The following is a 17,639-nucleotide window of genomic DNA, read 5'->3' as shown; positions in this document are numbered from 1 at the left end:
AGCAGTCTTCGGCCCGGCTTGCTTGAATCCTGATGGTGCAATGAGCAAGGGACTCATGTCTGAGCATACCCTTCCACACTCATGGTGGCCAAAATAATTACAAAAAGGGGGTGGTGATGGACAAATGAGGGTCTGTGACCGACATGGCACAATGACAGGCCCTGCACGGCTTGAACCTTGTAGTCTTCTTACTAGACATACCTAAACACACTAACGGAGTTGACAAAAAGTCTGTCAAAAAATGACAGGCGGTAACTCTCCTCAACAGATCTGCTGTGGCTGGTGCAGAAAGAAAAGAACTGCTGCCGCCGGAGTGACAGTTTTATTGACGAAGTGGACGTCACGGCGATGACTAACACGACGCCGACATACGCGCAGGGCTGCTATAAAAAATCTTCTGGATCCAGCCTGACACCTGGAAGTTCAAAGGCAAGGAATCTGCAGCTAGATGTTTCTATCAGATAATGTATTCTATGTTGTTTACTGAATAACTACTAATTTGAATTTTTGAGTTTGTACTTTGCTAATCTGCTAACAAACCTTTACGGTTTGCAAATCTGATAGACTCTGTTATTGTGGAGGAGCTGATAGGGACAGAGATAAGTTAACAGGATATTCAGGTGCTAAAAAAGGGTAATTTTGTAGGAACTTGAGAATTAAGGGGTTGGGAGAAGCTTGAATACATCGCATTCATACAATACGTAGACCACTCAAACTGAAATGTTAAATAAAGCAAAAGAAATTCCACATACCTACACCAGTAGCCATTTTTATTTCTTCAAAACTGAATTCCTCTCCTTCATTAAACATAAGCAGTACCAATGTCTGAAAAAGTGATACCTGAATTTCTTTTTTCCCCTAGAATTTAAACAAATACCATCAAATTATTTCTATACCACGACCACAATGTAGGTCTTTAACATTAATGACATAGCTGTATGGTCAACCATTGACTGTTTGGAAACAACATATTAATTAATACAAATTTATAAAATACAATATCTTGAAAAATGTTAACTCAGCAATTACATTTATAAGCCTTTTTGCTCAATGATGAGACAACGTATTGCTAATTCCGTAAAACATAAACCATAAATATAAACAGATAAAAGAAGTAAATATGTTAGACTTTGCATATCACAGAGCGGAAAGGAGAAGGGTCTTTGAAGAAAAAAATCAAATCGAAAAATAAAAGTAATACTTAAATAACCCTTCAGGATACTTAATTTAGAAGCACAAGCAGAATGAGCACTAGCTTGATATAATGGTTGTACCATAGCGCAACCCTTTTTAGCAGATAGATTGCTGCACTTGGTATTCATTTGCTGCAAACATCAATGGCGTCCCCATCCATGAGTAATCTACCAACGGTAAACTGTCCATCTGTTTCCACTGTGTCAATTACTGGTCCATAGTGTGTTTTGGGTGTTTCCCCTCTCTTTGGCATGCTTCTCAACCACACCGGGTGTACTTACGTGCACAGTACTGTTAAATTACATATGTGTATATATCGATTTTATGTATTCTTTCTGTTCATAAGATCCAAAAGGTTGGTCATTTTTGTACCTTGACTCTTAGTGTGGAGTATGGGCTCATGGAGAGAAGCCTGAAGGTACTGAATCATTGACCATTATTCTGTATCATCCTCAAGATCAACACATAGTGTGTTCTGCATAGCATTACTAACACTTATTAATGGACAATCGCTAGGTGAGTGGTCTCTGCAAAGACTAAGTCAACTATGGCTTGTTGGGCTTTTATAAATAGTCCACGTGGCCCTTGTTAGTGTGTGATAATATTTTGATTCTATGCACTGACATAGCATCACCATTTAGTATTGAAAAAACGTATCACTCTAGTAAATTGTCTTTATTTGATGCTGCCTGACACAGAGGATACCACTAAACGTGCACATGACATTTATGTTGCTGTTTGATTACTGATTGATCTCTGTGGTTCGATTAATCCTATACTAACCAATGAGTTTTTTATTTAATACTCTAGTAAAATTATTCCTTTCAAAAGCGCCCTATTATATTTACATGTTCATAAACAATCACCTGGGGGATTATTGGGCTACCCTATTTTGTGTTTAGCTATCCTAACTCGACAGCTGGACCTTCACAGGTGTGACAATCCAGCTGAGTGGTCTCTTTCTCCCCTGTGCTTCAGTCACCCAAGCCTTTCTCCTGCTTAATACTGGAGACAAAGTGTCCTGCAGTGTCAACTGGCATGGGCCTAGAGTGCTTACCCTCACATACACTGCTCTCAAATTCTCTTGGGATCATAGTCCAGCTGGCGCTACCAACCAACTTTGGCCAGTGATTTAGAGCTGAAATCACCACATAAAAATGTGACAACCGTAACACACCAGTTCTTTTTCCAATGTAATAGTTTTCAAGATTCCCTCACACCTTTTCTACAGCTTGTACATCAAGCGTCTGAATAATATTGAAGTTCAGAAAGCCTGTTCCAAGCTGCCTCCAGCTATGTCATCGTTCCCACCGATGTCAAGACATTGCTTTAAACAACCTGCAGTTTTAACTATTGCCTCCAATTTGAACTTAAACATCACATGCCTATTCATTGTTCCCACCTTTTCATGTAAGGCCAATCCCTTAAAGAAGAGATTCGGAATGTTTCCTGATTATTTAGACCTGCCAATTCATTGCGTCTCCTACATGCTTTATCAGTGACTATAGACTGACACAAAACAAACATGTGGACTACTGAGAGAAGGATCAGTGTTGAGGAGCTGCTGTCCTTTTTGCAAAGGTCTAACGTCTCAACAGTAAGCCAATGGGAAATAGTTTATTATTATCAATAAACACATCATAATCAAATACTCCAGTTTCATTTACAAAATTTTAAACAAACAGCAATCTGTTTGCCGGTCGCTTGTGCTTAAGTCTTAACACAAGGCAGTGTCACATTCGTTATGCCTTCCTTTGTCACTTCCCAAGCAACAGATCTGCAATTCTGGTTCAATTGCAGGGCCCACTGGCTTTTACCTTGATGCAGCATACAAACACTGCTTGTGTCTGGGACTTCACCTTCGCACCACCGTGGAGTGGTTGCCATGATGAAAAACACAGCATCTTGGGAGAAGTGGTTGTTTAAAATAGAGCCTCTCACTCAAGTGGTCCATGGCCATGGTTGCCAGACTACATTATTGGCATTGCTGCAGCTCTAACTGCATTATCGTCCTGTGCCTGGACCCCACCTCGAAAGAGGCGGTGGCAGAGAAAAATCAGGCACCTAATGGATAAAAGCAATCGCTTTTAGATGTATCTTCCCTTTAACATTCTTTTTTTGATAATCAGATTTCATTGCTTTTTTTGTACAGTTACAGCCCATGAGCTGGGCCAATGAATAAAACAGGTAGGGGCGTCAGCCGCCCAAGCAACTTACGCTATTCCATATACAGCCTTCAGTACTATACATCAGGTGCTCATCTCAAACCAGTATTATCCACTTTAAAAAGAATGGGCTATCTACTGAATTCATCAAATGCAGATTTAACATGCAAAAACTTGATTATTTGGGCCATGAAGTAAGCAATGTGGGTATAAAACCAAAGAAGGCTCTGTTGCAAGCCATTCAGAATGTACCAGGATCTATGAGTAAGGCAGAACTTAGGTAATGTATTGGCCTAATAAAATGTCATGCTAAATTTGTGAATTGTTTCTCAGAAAAAACCTATGGAATAAGACAGCTGTTAAAAAGGAAAATGTTACTTAACAGTATGCATCTGTTCTTGGCATGTAGAGCTGTAGAGTTGTATACTTTGGCATAGATCGCCATCTGGTGTTGGGCTCAGATGTTTGCAGTTTGTTTTTGTCAAAGAAGTTTTTGTAGTCACGGGATAGGTGACTCCTCCTTATGGTGATAGTTCGCATGGGCATCGACTCAATCTTCAGATTGTTTTTCGCCATAAAGGGTGATAAAGGAGTTAGGAAGAGAGTAGAAAAGGATGTCCATTTGATGTATCTAAGTAAGATAATACTGCAACAGATAAAGGTACCTGAGGAGGTGGGTGGGCGTATACAACTACAGCTCTACATGCCAAGAACAGATGCATAATGGTAAGCAGCATTTTCCGTTCGAGGCATATGACCTGTAGATTTTATACTTTGGCATAGACTATAAAGCAGTTTTCTCCCTAGTGGTGGCAACCTGTATCCGTTGAGGTATGAAAATGTGTTCTTAATACAACCTGGCCCACAGTAGCTTGTTGCTTTGCTTGCACATCTACACAATAGTGTTTAGTGAAAGTATGCGGCGTAGACCAAGCTGCAGCTTTGCAGATGTCATCTAGGGGAATGTTCCCTAAGAATGCCATAGAAGACCCTAGTTTGCGTGTGGAATGAGCTCTATGGGGAATAGTTAATGTGTGTTTAGCTCTGAGATAGCATATTTGGATGCATGTAACAATCCACCTTGCAATTCCGGTTTTTGAAATGGGATTGCTTTGTGAGGTGAGGAGAAAGCGTCAAAAAGTTGTTTTGTTTTCCTAAAGCTTTTAGTTCTTCGATGTAGTAGAGGATGGCTCTTTTAACGTCTTAACGTGAGGATAGCGCGTTCTGCTACTGAATCTGTTTGAGGGAAAAAATACTGGAAGTTCAACCGACTGATTAAGGTGATTCAAAAGGGGGTGGTGATGGACAGAGCATCAGAACCAATCAAACACTCACACCCAGTCAAAAGATCTGGGTTTGATCCATCACCGCTCTTTAGCCCACTCTGCCACCCCAGTTCAGACATGGCTGTATGCAAATCAGTCTGACCCTGTGCCTCATGGGAACAGTCCAGCCCGAACTGCCAAGCCATGCCTTCCCTGGACCGGAAACAAGGACTGTTCCCATGAGGCACAGGGTCAGACTGATTTGCATATAGCCATGTCTGAACTGGGGTGGCAGAGTGGGCTAAAGAACGGTGATGGATTAAACCCAGATCTTTTGACTGGGTGTGAGTGTTTGATTGATTCAGATGCTCCGTCCATCACCACCCCCCTTTTGTACCGCTTTTGGCCGCCATAAGTGTGGCAGGGTATGCTCACACGTGAGTCCCTTGCTCAATTTGCCACTGGATTCAAGCAAGCCGGGCTGAAGACGGCTGGAATGCCAGAAACCGGTCCTCGGAAGCTTGTTTCCGGTCCAGGGAAGACATGGCTTGGCAGTTCGGGCTGGACTGTTCCCATGAGGCACAGGGTCAGACTGATTTGCATATAGCCATGTCTGAACTGGGGTGGCAGAGTGGGCTAAAGAACGGTGATGGATTAAACCCAGATCTGTTGACTGGGTGTGAGTGTTTGATCGATTCAGATGCTCCGTCAATCACCACCCCCTTTTGTACCGCTTTTGGCCGCCATAAGTGTGGCAGGGTATGCTCAGACTTGAGTCCCTTGCTCACTTTGCCACTGGATTCAAGCAAGCCGGGCTGAAGACGGCTGGAATGCCAGAAACCGGTCCTCGGAAGCTTGTTTCCGGTCCAGGGAAGACATGGCTTGGCAGTTCGGGCTAGACTGTTCCCATGAGGCACAGGGTCAGACTGATTTGCATATAGCCATGTCTGAACCTGGGTGGCAGAGTGGGCTAAAGAACGGTGATGGATTAAACCCAGATCTTTTGACTGGGTGTGAGTGTTTGATTGATTCAGATGCTCCGTCCATCACCACCCCCTTTTGTACCGCTTTTGGCCGCCGTAAGTGTGGCAGGGTATGCTCAGACGTGAGTCCCTTGCTCACTTTTCCACTGGATTCAAGCAAGCCGGGCTGAAGACGGCTGGAATTCCAGAAACCGGTCCTAGGAAGCTTGTTTCCGGTCCAGGGAAGAAATGGCTTGGAAGTTCAGGCTGGAGTGTTCCCATGAGGCACAGGGTCAGACTGATTTGCATATAGCCATGTCTGAACTGGGGTGGCAGAGTGGGCTAAAGAACGGTGATGGATTAAACCCAGATCTTTTGACTGGGTGTGAGTGTATGATTGATTCAGATGCTCCGTCCATCACCACCCCCTTTTGTACCTGATTAAGGTGAAAGGCAGATACCACCTTAGGTAGAAATTTTGGATTAGGACTCAGAACCACTTTACTATGGTGTATTTGTAGAAATAGTTCTTGTATGGATAATGCTTGTAACTCACTAACTCTTCTAAGTGATGTGATACTACGAGGAAGGCTACTTTCCAAGTAAGGAACTGTAACTCGCATTTATGCAGAGGTTCAAATGGGGGACCCATGAGTCTGGTGAGGACTATGTTGAGATTCCATATCGGAGAAGGTGGAACTCTAGGTGGAATTATTCTTTTAGGTCCTTCCATAAATGCTTTGATAGTGGGTAAGTGAAACAACGACAAATGTCTGTTTTGGAGGTAAACAGCAATTGCAGCAAGATGTAACCGTATAAATGTATATGCTAGGTTACATTGATGTAGATGTAAAAGAAAACAGATAATATTTTTGATGGAAGCATCTAGCAGATCGATTTTGTTATTTGTACAATAAATGACAAATCGCTTCTACTTTGCTGCATAGCATGCGCTAGTAGTAGGACGTCTAGCCTCCTTAATGATATTCATGCAGTCAGGCGGGAGATTAAGGTATCCAAACTCTAGGATTTCAGGAGCCAGATCGCAAGATAAAGTTGATTGGGATCTGGGTGCCTTATTTCTCCATGGTTCTGAGTGAGGATGTTGGGGGAGAGGTCGAGCTTATGATGAGTAGGAGAGGCGGAAAAGAGTATACAAATCTGCCTGATAAGTTCATCCATAGTGCATTGCCTTTGGACAATGGGTGTGGATATCTAGAGGCAAAGCTGGGGCATTTGCGTTTTGGTGTGTGGCGAACAGATCTATGTCTGGATGACCCCACATGTGAAAGAATGGAAGAAGAACTTTAGGATGAAGTTCCCATTCATGGATCTGCTGTGTTTGACGACTGAGTAGATCCGCGATCTGATTGTGTACTCCTGGTAGATGTTCTGCGAGGAAGTAAATGTTTAGAGGAATGGTCCATCTCCATCGGCTTTGTGCTAGTTGTGAACGCTGACGAGAGTGTGTCCCCTATGCTTTTGTATGTAATACATTGCTGTCATGTTGTCTGTACGGATCAAGATAGCTTTGTCTAGAAGCAAAAGTTGTAAGGACTTTAGAGCTAGAAAGATTGCCAGTAACTCCAGGTGATTTATGTGGAGTTTCTTTTGTTGATGGGTCCATGTACCCTGAACGGTTTGGTTAGGAGATGAGCCCCCTATCCGGGGAGCGATGAGTCTGTGGTTAGCACTATTTTTTGAACCGGGTCAAGGAATGGCTGCCCTTTGGATAGGTTTTGTGTGTTCTACCACTGCAGAGAGCGATGTGTGCGGCTGTCCACCAACAACAGATCTGTTAACTGACCTTGAGCTTGGTTCCACTGATGTGCTAAACATTCCTATAGGGGGCGCATTTGAAGTCTTGCATAAGGAACGATGAGGATGCAAGAGCCCATCATCCCTATTAGCTGAATGAACACTCAAGCAGGAAGGGATTGCTGAGGTTGGAATTTTGATATGAGAGCTGGATTGGGGGATGCAAGGGACTTTAAGGTATCTATTGTGGCACCTAGATATTGAATGATATGAGACGGTTGAAGGTGTGACTTGGGAAGGTTTATTGTGAATCCCAAGTCGTGGAGCAGTTGGATTGTTTTGTGTGTATTGTGTACACAGTGTGTGTGTGTGACTTGGCTTTTATGAGCCAGTCATCGAGATAAGGAAACAAGTGAATGTGTTGTCTGTGTAAATGAGCTGCGACTACTGCAAGACATTCTGTGAAGACACGGGGTGCTGTAGTCACTCCGAATGGGAGGACTTTGAATTGGTAGTGCTGTCCGTCCACTACAAACAGTAGATATTTTCTGTGAGCGGGGTGAATGGAAATATGAAAGTAGGCATCCTTGAGGTCAAGAGTAGCAAGGAAATCGTCCTGTTGGTGCAGTGGGAGCACCTGTTGGAGAGTGATCATGTGGAAGTGGTCCAACTGTATGTAGAGATTTAACGGTTGAAGGTCTAGTATTGGTCTGAGAGTACCGTCTTTCTTTGGGATTAGAAAATAAAGGGAGTAAACCCCTGCTCCTTCATGAGGTAAGGGAACTGGTTCTATCGCGTGGTTTTGTAATAAGGAGAGATCCTCTTGTTTTAAAAGTGTCAGATGTTTGGTGGACATAGGACGTTGTTTGGGTGGTGTGAATGGAGGAGTTGAAGTAAGTTGCAGGCAGTAACCATACTGGATAATTTGTCTTACCCACTTGTTTGTGGTCTTGTCTGTAGCGATGGAATTCCAGACAGGTAGGAACTGTGATAGTCTTCCACCAACTGGAGAGGAATGGTGGGTGGGAAGACACTGTTTTGTAGTAGGAGAGGTGCAGGTGTTATTACCGCGGCCTCTACCCTTGTTGTTGTTGCCTCTATAACCTCCTGTGAAATAGCCTCTGCTAGGACAGGTTTGAGTAGTGCTTTTGTAGGTGGATGAGGTGTTATCCGTCCCAATAGATTTAGAGGTGCCCCTATAACAGGAGCGACGAAAGGAAGCTCTACTGGTTGTTGCCTGTAGGGCTCCCATGGACTTAGTAGTTTCTGAGACCTCCTTCATTTTTTCCAAATATGTTTCTACAGTGGGTCCAAATAAGTGTTCTTGATCAAAAGGTTGATTAGGAATCGTGGACTGCACATCTTGTTTAAACCCAGATATGCGTGTCTGCGCAGTAGAACGCTGGTGTTAACTGCACGTGCGCTGTGTGGTCTGCCACAAGAGCATACTTTATAGAAGTGTTTATGATTAATTTTCCCTCTTGTATGAGGTCACTAGCCTTAGCCTTATACTGATCGGGAAGATGTTGTATGAGCTTTTCAAGCTCATCGTAATGAGCCCTATCATACCTGACCAGTAAAGCTTAGGTATTGGCAATGCGCCAGTGATTTGCTGCTTATGAGGCAATGTGTTTGCCAGATGTGTCTAATGATTTAGACTCCTTATCTGGAGGTGGAGCATACCCTGATATTTGGGAATTTGCAAGTTTACGTGCATTTGGCACCATCAATGAATCTAGAGGGAGCTGTGCTTTAATATAAGCTGGATCGTTGGCAGCAGGCTTACATTTTTTCTTGAGCCTGGACTTGAGAACACTAGCCCTGACGGACTCGTTAAAAATGTCAGGTGCATGTTTGATTATACCCTTCAACATAGGTAGAATGCTTGTTGATTTTTATGATTGTGTGAAAGTCTCTAACCAAAAATCTTCCTGTGGGTCTAAATGTAATTCTACCCCATGATATTGTACAGCTCTGATCATCAGCTGTGTAAAACCTATGTCGTCATCTGGGGGAGATGGCCTAGATGGGTAGGAGTCTGGATCAGGGAGATCTGGGAAATCTGGTGAATTATCATAATCCTCCCAAGGATAAGGTGGTGGAAGAGTGGTGTCATCATCATTATCCTATTGTGGGTTTTCATCCCCACCCCCAAGATGATGATGATGATGATGATCATCATCATCTTGTGGTGTAGGTGAATATGGAAGCACTGGAGAGTGTGCTGGAGAAAGTAGTGTAGTGGGGATATTTGGAGGGGAGAAAGGTCTGACTCGACAGTTCCCATGTCTCTCTTTAAGGGTACTTTGGGTTATTCTGGTGAGTCCAAATGTCTCTTTTTTTATAGAATTGTTTTGATTTTATCAGTTTTAGGGTCAATATGAAGGGTTTTTTGTTTCGGGTCCACTGGATCTTGTTGAAATAGGTCTTCTAATTCAGTATCCTTGTTCGGCGCCAATGATTTTGGTTGTTTTGGCCTTGATTCCGAAACTTTAGGAGGGATCTTAGTGTACTTTTGCTTTGGAGGATCTGTGGAGTCCGAGGACTTTTTCGGCTCCGAGGATTTTTGGTCTTTTTCGGCTCCGAGGACTTGTTGTCTTTTTTCGACTCCGAAGATGTACTTTTTTTCGGTCCAAGGGTTTATCCTGATGGTGTTTCGGTGCCGACTGTTTGGGTTTCGATACCGAGGATGGTAGCTCCATACCGATGCGTGGCTGGCTTGGTCCAGAGTCACCAGAAGGCTTGTCTTTGGACTTCGGAGCCGATCCCGAAAGCGAGGCACCAGAAGTTTTGTAACGGTGTCGACCTGAGCCAGAAGGCTAAGGCGTTACCGGAGCCTTATGGTTTTGGGAAGAGGTAGGGGTATCAACATCGGTACTCATGGTTAGTTGCCCTGGAATAACCATTTCATCTTCGGCCTCTGATTCGTCGGCCTCGGAGACGCTGATGTCCTCATTTTCTGGTTCTAGTTCCTCAGGAGCATTGCGGCCTGCATCGAAGATGTCGTCCGGCACCAAGGTAGTGGATCGAGACATTACGTGACGTCGAGCCTGGCGATCATGTATTGTTTTCTTCAATCGGAATGAAGCACAGGCCAGGCAATCATTGTCCTCGTGTTCTGGAGAGAGGCAAAGGTTACAGACCTCGGGGAGAACAGTGTGTAGGAATTTGGCACCACACAAGGGGCATTTTTTTAATGGAGTTCTTTCCATTAGCTGTAGGGTCTGATGGCGCGGATAGGCGCAACGGCCCGCGTCGACGACCGGAATCAAAGGTGTTGAGATTTGTGTTGGATCCGCGTCGAGGAGCGCGATTGAAAACAATACCGTTGAGCGGTGAAGGATTGCACGTCGAAGGGGAATCGAATACGATACCAACCCGGAGCTCAGCCGTTTACATCCGAACCCAATGGCAGAAAAAAAAATCTGAAGATGGAGTTGATGCCCATGCACACTATCACCATAAGGAGGAGTCACCTATCCCGTGACTACAAAGACTTCTTCGACAAAAACAAACTGCAAACATCCGAGCCTAACACCAGATGTGTCATGCCTGCCTAGCTTCCACGGTAAATACGGACGAACATCCAAGACCATTCCAAGATGGCCTCGCGGCTATGCGCATGCGCGAGGGGTCCGAGCCGGAACTTAAGCTCGCGTCCCCAGGCGCTCAGCGCTTCGCGCTCTAGTTTTTCTGCTCTATGTAGAGACTTCCGCTGGCCGTTTCCTGTTTGCTCGCCCTCGGATTCCTTCGGGGCATTTATTGTCTTTGAAGTGATACTCGGCTTTTCCTTTGCCTTGACCCGTGCTTATTCAGTTGCTTCATTTGACCGGCTCAAGGTCGCGGTGACTAGAACCTTACCTCGTTCCCCGGGATTACAGGCAGTCCTGGCAGATCTATGCCGCTTCCTTGATTCACATATCAAAATCTTGTTTTCCTTCCTGCCGTCCACCGGCCGAGAGTCAGTATCGTTCGCCTCTCCCCAGGAGTTTTAAGGAAGGATTCATAGTTATATTCCCAATAGACCCAAGTGCCCACTTCTTAACTTGGGCTCTATTAATTATATTTGCCCATTTTCGCTATTTGGCCGGCTGTCTTAACCAGGTGTCGTTGTGGTGTTCCTGGCCCTGTTTTTTGCGGACTCGTCGTTTGGCCGGACTATGGTCCCGCCGAACGACCGGTATTTGCGGAAGCAGTGGTAGGGAGTATTGCATGGCATTTTGGGCTTTGTGGTCCGCCTAGCGATATCCCTTCCCCCTTTTTGTTGTTTATGGTTTTTTTCGTTTGCTGGACTTCCTGGATGCTGGCAGTCATCGCAGTACAGGGACACAAAGGACTGGTAAAGCGCTTGTAGCGCACTTTCTTTATTGTATTCTTCATACAAGATATATTGGTGTTCACATATATATTTTCGAATCCTCTAGGCAACTACCTCTGTGATCCTGACCTTTGTTCCATGTCTAGATTATCGCCTACAAAGATGTCTAGTTAGGTAAAATAAGGAGTACGCTCTGATCAGTATAGTGGTAGATACCAAGATCACCATCAGGGATAATATCTCACATCCCTTTAATCCAGGTCATATCAGATGTACATAATTTCAAGGTCACATACGGTTACCTAGTTGCAGTGATTGATACACTCTTGAGCTATCAGGTAAGGGTGATTTCTGTAGTGATATTCGGAGGAAAGTGGGGTGACTGTTGTTGTGCTAACTTCTTATTCTTTATAGCTTCACCTCCAGACGGAAGCAGAAGAGAGCTGTCCAGAGAGTCCAGTGTTTTGTCTTCCCCTACTTTCCTTGTTTTGTTCCCTCCTTTCCCTCCATATCACCCTCGTGTCCTAGAGTTTGATAGGCACTTGTGGTGCAGGGGGGAAAGGGTTGGGGCTATCAGCGGCTCCTGGCACTCCTGAGGAAACCACCTTCCGCGTCCTTACAGATGGAGATATATACCAAAGTATAGAATTTACAGCTCATATGCCTCGAACATAACATTACATTTGAGTGATCAGAAAATCTAAGGGGAGAGCTACCTCAAAAAAAAAAAGAATTTTGTAAAGCAGCCCCATTGCATGGGTTTTACCCTAATATGAGTTGCATTATCACTACTGATGCACGTGCAAGAGGCTTTGGGGCAGTTTTGACTCAAAAAAGATAATGAAACCAAGAAGACCACTGTGGCGTTTGCATCTCGGTGCTTTCACCAGCTGAGGAACGTTACTCAGTGGTAGAGAGAGAAGCACTGGTTGGTGGTATGGGGATTAGAAACCTTTAGCAGTTTTGTATGGGGCTTAAAGGTGCTGGTCACGTGTGACCATAAGCTGTTGACCAAGTTACTTACCACAGAGGGATTACTTACTGCCATGCCTCAGATTGCGAGGTGATCTATAAGATTGATGGACAATAACTTCAAGGTTCATTATGTATGTGGAGTGAAAAACGAGGTGGCAGACTGTCTTAGTAGACTTACCTTGTCAGTGAGAAAAGGGAATTAACAAAAGGGCAAAGATTGGGAGGTGGCTTGCATGAATGAGGAGGAAAAGAAAGAGGTATCCATTAAAGAATGGGATGAAACATTGGATGAGGATGTCACATTGCAGAAGATCAAAGGATACGTGGTTAAGGGATGGAGATAAAGGACATTTTGGAAGAGGAGTGTAGCACCTTTTGGGAAGTGTGTGATGAGTTGTCTGTGGAAGGAAAATGCATTGAGAGGGGATAAGATTATCCTACCCCGGTCATTACAAAGTAAAATTGTGGAATTATGTAATGATGGCCATTCTGGAATTGTTAAAAGCAAGAAGGTGGTGAAGGAAAAATATTGGTGGCCAGGTATAGATGGAGATGTGGAACGGGTTGTGAGAAAATGTGTAAAGTGTGAATGTGCAGACAAGTCCAAGGTGTCTTTGAGGCCACCTATGGTTCCAGTGGAATGGCGCAGGATGGGATACCATCGGGATAGATATCAGTGGTCAATGAAGATGGTAGATGTAAGTTTGTTATTGTGGTCATGAATTATTTTTCCAAATGGCCAAAGATTGTTTTTGTGGATGCGGTCAGTGCAAGAACAGAAGTAAAATCCATATATGAATTGTTTCAGAGGGAGTTATTACGGATAATATTCCACAATTCCAGTCTGCAGAGGTGCAATTGTTTTTACAATACAATGGGGTGGAGTATAAGCTTACCTAAGTTTATCATCAAGAAGGTAATAGTGAGGTTGAGGGATTCAACAGAGTTATCAAGAGTGCTCTGCAAATGGAGAGTACTAGAAGGAAGAATTGGGTGGTGATGGTAAGGAAGATGATTTGGATGTATTACATCACTCCTGAACAGGGGCGGTGGGTGAGATTTGAAAGTGGTGGGGCGCAAAGTAATTTGCATACAGCACCATAGCGAGCGAGCGAGCCCGAACCCTTTAAGGGGGGTTTGGGGGGATAACCCCCCAAAGAAAATTTTGAAAAAAAAGAAGAAAAATCTCAGCTCTAAGAGTAGAAGAAGTTGCACAGCAGTTGGGAGACAGCCTTTACAAAGCCCTCTGTCCCACTCGTTTTTTGTATCTTTCTGCCCCCTGTTCCACTCGTTTTTGTGCCCTTCTGCCCTCTGTCCCATTTGTTTTTGTGCCTTTCTGCCCTATGTCCCACTCGTTTTTTGTGCCTTTCTGCCCATAAGGGGGGTTCGGAAATTTTTGAAAAAAGAGAAGACAAATCGTGCATTTTCAAGCAAATTTGAGAAAGCAGGAAGGTTAATAAAGCAGTTGTGAAAGTGCAGTTATTACATTACAAACACACGCCCACACACAGAGACACGCTTTCACATACAGACTCACACACACACCCACACATCAATCCACACACACACTCACACAGACACCCCCCCACACACACACACGCTCACACACACATATCTAGATAGATTCCACTCTCCACAGTCACTACATGAGGTGCCAGTTCGCTACCACACATGCCTATTCTTTCGAAAAGGCAAATAAAAGATCTAGCATACACACACAGACACACACAGACACACACACTCACACACACACAGACACACACACACACACTCATGCAGATTGTGTTCCTGCAGGGAGCTTGCTCTCAGGCTGTTTGAGGCCTAAGTACTTGCAGCCAGTTTTTACAGTCCGTCTTTGTTTACATCTTAGATGTACCCCAAAAGTGAGCACATCCCACCAGCAAAACCGCAAAACCATAAATATTGTAGCAAGGCCAACTTTGAAGCATTGTAGTCTTACAGGCTAAGGGAAAGATGGAAGCAGCGGGCCCACAAAAATATGGTGGCACTGTGGCAGTCATTGTGTGCTCTTTAGTCACATTAAATTGAAGATGACCTGATTTTACTGCTTTGGCATCAGTTCTGTTTTTCTAGCAACTTTCCACCTATTAACTTTTAATAAGCAGTCTCTTTCACTCACACCCAAAGCACTACCTATTCATAGCACATTCACTGCAGAGTGTGTACAGGTGACGTTTATCAATTATCTGGGCAGCCCAATAAAACAGGAGGAGCGTGAGCATTGCTCTCACTTACAAGCTGAGTATAGCATCCTCTGGCCCAACACAGTTGAAAGCTATAAAGAACGTTTGTGTTTGAAAGAAATGTGCAGCCCCTTTGCACACCAGATGAGTCCTGATCCAGCTAAACTTAGCATATAAATGACCCAAGAGAAGCACACTTCCTGTTGGAAGAGAGCATGAACCCACTCATCCAAAATGATGGGGGCTCCCTGCAGTGTGTCATGAGGGGCCTCGAGTCTCCCAAATCTGGCTTTCGGCCAGGGCTGGAGTGTACGAGTGCAGTTGTGTACCTACAGTGGGTTCAGGGGCCTGCTCTACCCCCCTGCACTCCTGCACTCTTTCTGTAAGTCTGCACAAGTTTATCCGACACAGTAACCAGAGTACAAAACTGTGAAAGCAGCGACAAGCCCCCTAGCAATGAGCAAATAAGGCAAACCACGCCCCAATTTGCATGACCTAAATATTTTCTACCTATATTGCTTCAAATGAGGCACACATAACAGAAACCAAAACTCTCATTAGCAGTTGCACAGCCTTCTCCTGAAAGGAACAAAAAATAACTTTGAAAAAGATACAACGAATATAAAGTCTCAGATGCTGACCTAGTCATTTGTGAAACTTCACTCAGAGAGGCCAAACATGAGAAGGAGGCTGTAAACATCAGAAACCAGAAAGCTGAGCAGGCCTGTGTACAACATGGACACAATACAAGACAAGATGACAACGAATGATGAGGCATTTTGGAATTGGGGAGAAAGTTGTACATGTTATTAGGCACCAAGAATCAAACTAAATTCAAAAGCCAATACACCAGAGTGGCCATGGGCACAAACAGGTTATATATCATTGCGATTTACATTTTCCACTGTTCTTTCGAAAAGGCAAATAAAGGATCTAGCATACACACACAGACACACACACACACACACACACACACACACACACACACACACACACACACTCATGCAGATTGTGTTCCTGCAGGGAGCTTGCTGTCAGGCTGTTTGAGGCCTAAGTACTTGCAGCCAGTTTTTACAGTCCGTCTTTGTTTACATCTTAGATGTACTCCAAAAGTGAGCACAAATTAAGTAACGCGGACGCCCATTGCCAGGACAAGTTTACGTACTCAGTGCGGCCCTGCTTTCCTTCCTGCCCCTTCTTAGTACTTTGCACAACTTACATTTGAATCCATTGTTACATTACTGTAAATGAACAGATAAACAATTTAAAACAAGAAAGAAAGCCCAGTACTCTCATTTCGAGTCGTCTTCCTGCCTGGCGCACTTTGCAGCTGATCGTGTGGGAAGAGGAGAAGTGAAACGCGGAAACCCCCTGGTTCAGCAGCCAGGTGCTAAGAGGCAGATCTTGCCTTTCCCTTCCTCTTATCCAATATTTATTTCTCGTATTCACTTGGGCCCTGTTCCACTTTCCTTCACTGTCACGAGCAGCTTTTAAAAAATGCATATATCGGAGAAATGTTTTTTTCCCTTTCCTGAACGGCATTCCTCAGATCGTAAAGGGTCCAGAAACCCAGGTGTCGGTGCATTTCCCCCAGTAATATATCACAGTGAATTACATCACCCCTCGCTGCTCAGAGCGGGCTCAAATGAAGCAGGGAACTCCAGCTGGTGAGAAATATTATGGTTCAGTGCTTAACAACCGGGCTGGGGGCCTAGGGCTGTCTGACCTCCATGAGAGAGCTGCATTCTGGAAGCCATGGCAAACTCCTGAAGACTTTCCCAGGCTGGCGTACACTACTGTGGTAGAGACAAGCAAACACCAGTAATCAAACCAGGCCCAGCCTTAATGAATCAGTGTATAACTATAAGGTTACCAATTTTGGAGCCGGTGTGCCCACAAAGGCAGAATACAACTCCACAGGGAGGCCACCCGGGGCCGGAGTCTTACCTCTGGCCATGTCCTTCAGGGCCTCTTGCACTTCCAGAGCTTTTACTGGCCCCCCCAATACCTCCTGTGCTACACATGACATCACCATTAGCGAGACCCTTTTCAACGCCTGGGGTCTACAATAATGGGGCTCATAATATGTACAAAACTCCTTGTTAATGTCTTTTGGCACATAAATGAGTGTCCTGGCCCCAGAGGTGAAGTGAGTGATGGGAGAACCACATAAATTTTGGCAGATAATCCTGGCCATCAGCCTTCCAGACCGGCCCTCCCCTACGTAAGCCCTGCCCATATAGGTATTGCAGTCATGGCAGCGCAGGCGGTCCAAAACTTCAAAGTACTTTCGTTTCACATCCTCCATCTGTTTCTGAGTTGCCATATCCATCGGGCGCTCTCTAGTGTGCGTGTAATGTGGTCGTGGTGTCCAGAGTTGACAACTCGTCATGTAGTTCACTAGCAGAGGTTACCATATATAACTCCAGCAATGCTGCTTAGAGTTACTCCTCCACCCTTCTCCCTTTGAACCTTTTCGGCCCCCCTCCTTAAACCTGGCCCTCATCACCAGGCTCTGGCTACATGCGCTACACTCCATTTCTCCCTATTAAAACGTAGTCTTCACACGCACCCAGCATTGCAGGGGAGCCACAATCCTGCTGATGGTGGCGATAAGTGACCTGCAGATCTACAACATTACCCTGAAAATGATGTTTGTGGAGTGAGTAGGTCAGTAAGATTGCTTAGACAATCTTCCACGCAACCCGTGTCTCCCTGGCACCCTTCTCACTGGTGCTAATACGAGACTCGGGTAATACATCGCTGCCAACCACGTGCACTAGCCAACCATCAATATC

At 44.6% G+C, this 17,639-nt stretch overlaps 1 protein-coding gene across 1 annotated transcript in view; it reads right to left on the bottom strand.

Annotated features, from left to right (window-relative positions):
* LOC144773090 (cullin-4A) overlaps positions 1 to 17,639 on the bottom strand; it is a 468,683-nt gene that overhangs the window by 127,229 nt on the left and 323,815 nt on the right. Inside the window, exon 17 of the mRNA XM_078657905.1 lies at positions 753 to 858. Within this exon, the coding sequence (XP_078514031.1) occupies positions 753 to 858 (106 nt within the window). The remainder of the gene's footprint in view (positions 1 to 752; positions 859 to 17,639) is intronic.

This window comes from Lissotriton helveticus, chromosome 8 (genome assembly GCF_964261635.1).
Source record: "Lissotriton helveticus chromosome 8, aLisHel1.1, whole genome shotgun sequence".
Taxonomy (NCBI): domain Eukaryota; kingdom Metazoa; phylum Chordata; class Amphibia; order Caudata; family Salamandridae; genus Lissotriton; species Lissotriton helveticus.
This window is presented reverse-complemented; position numbering and strand designations above follow the sequence as displayed.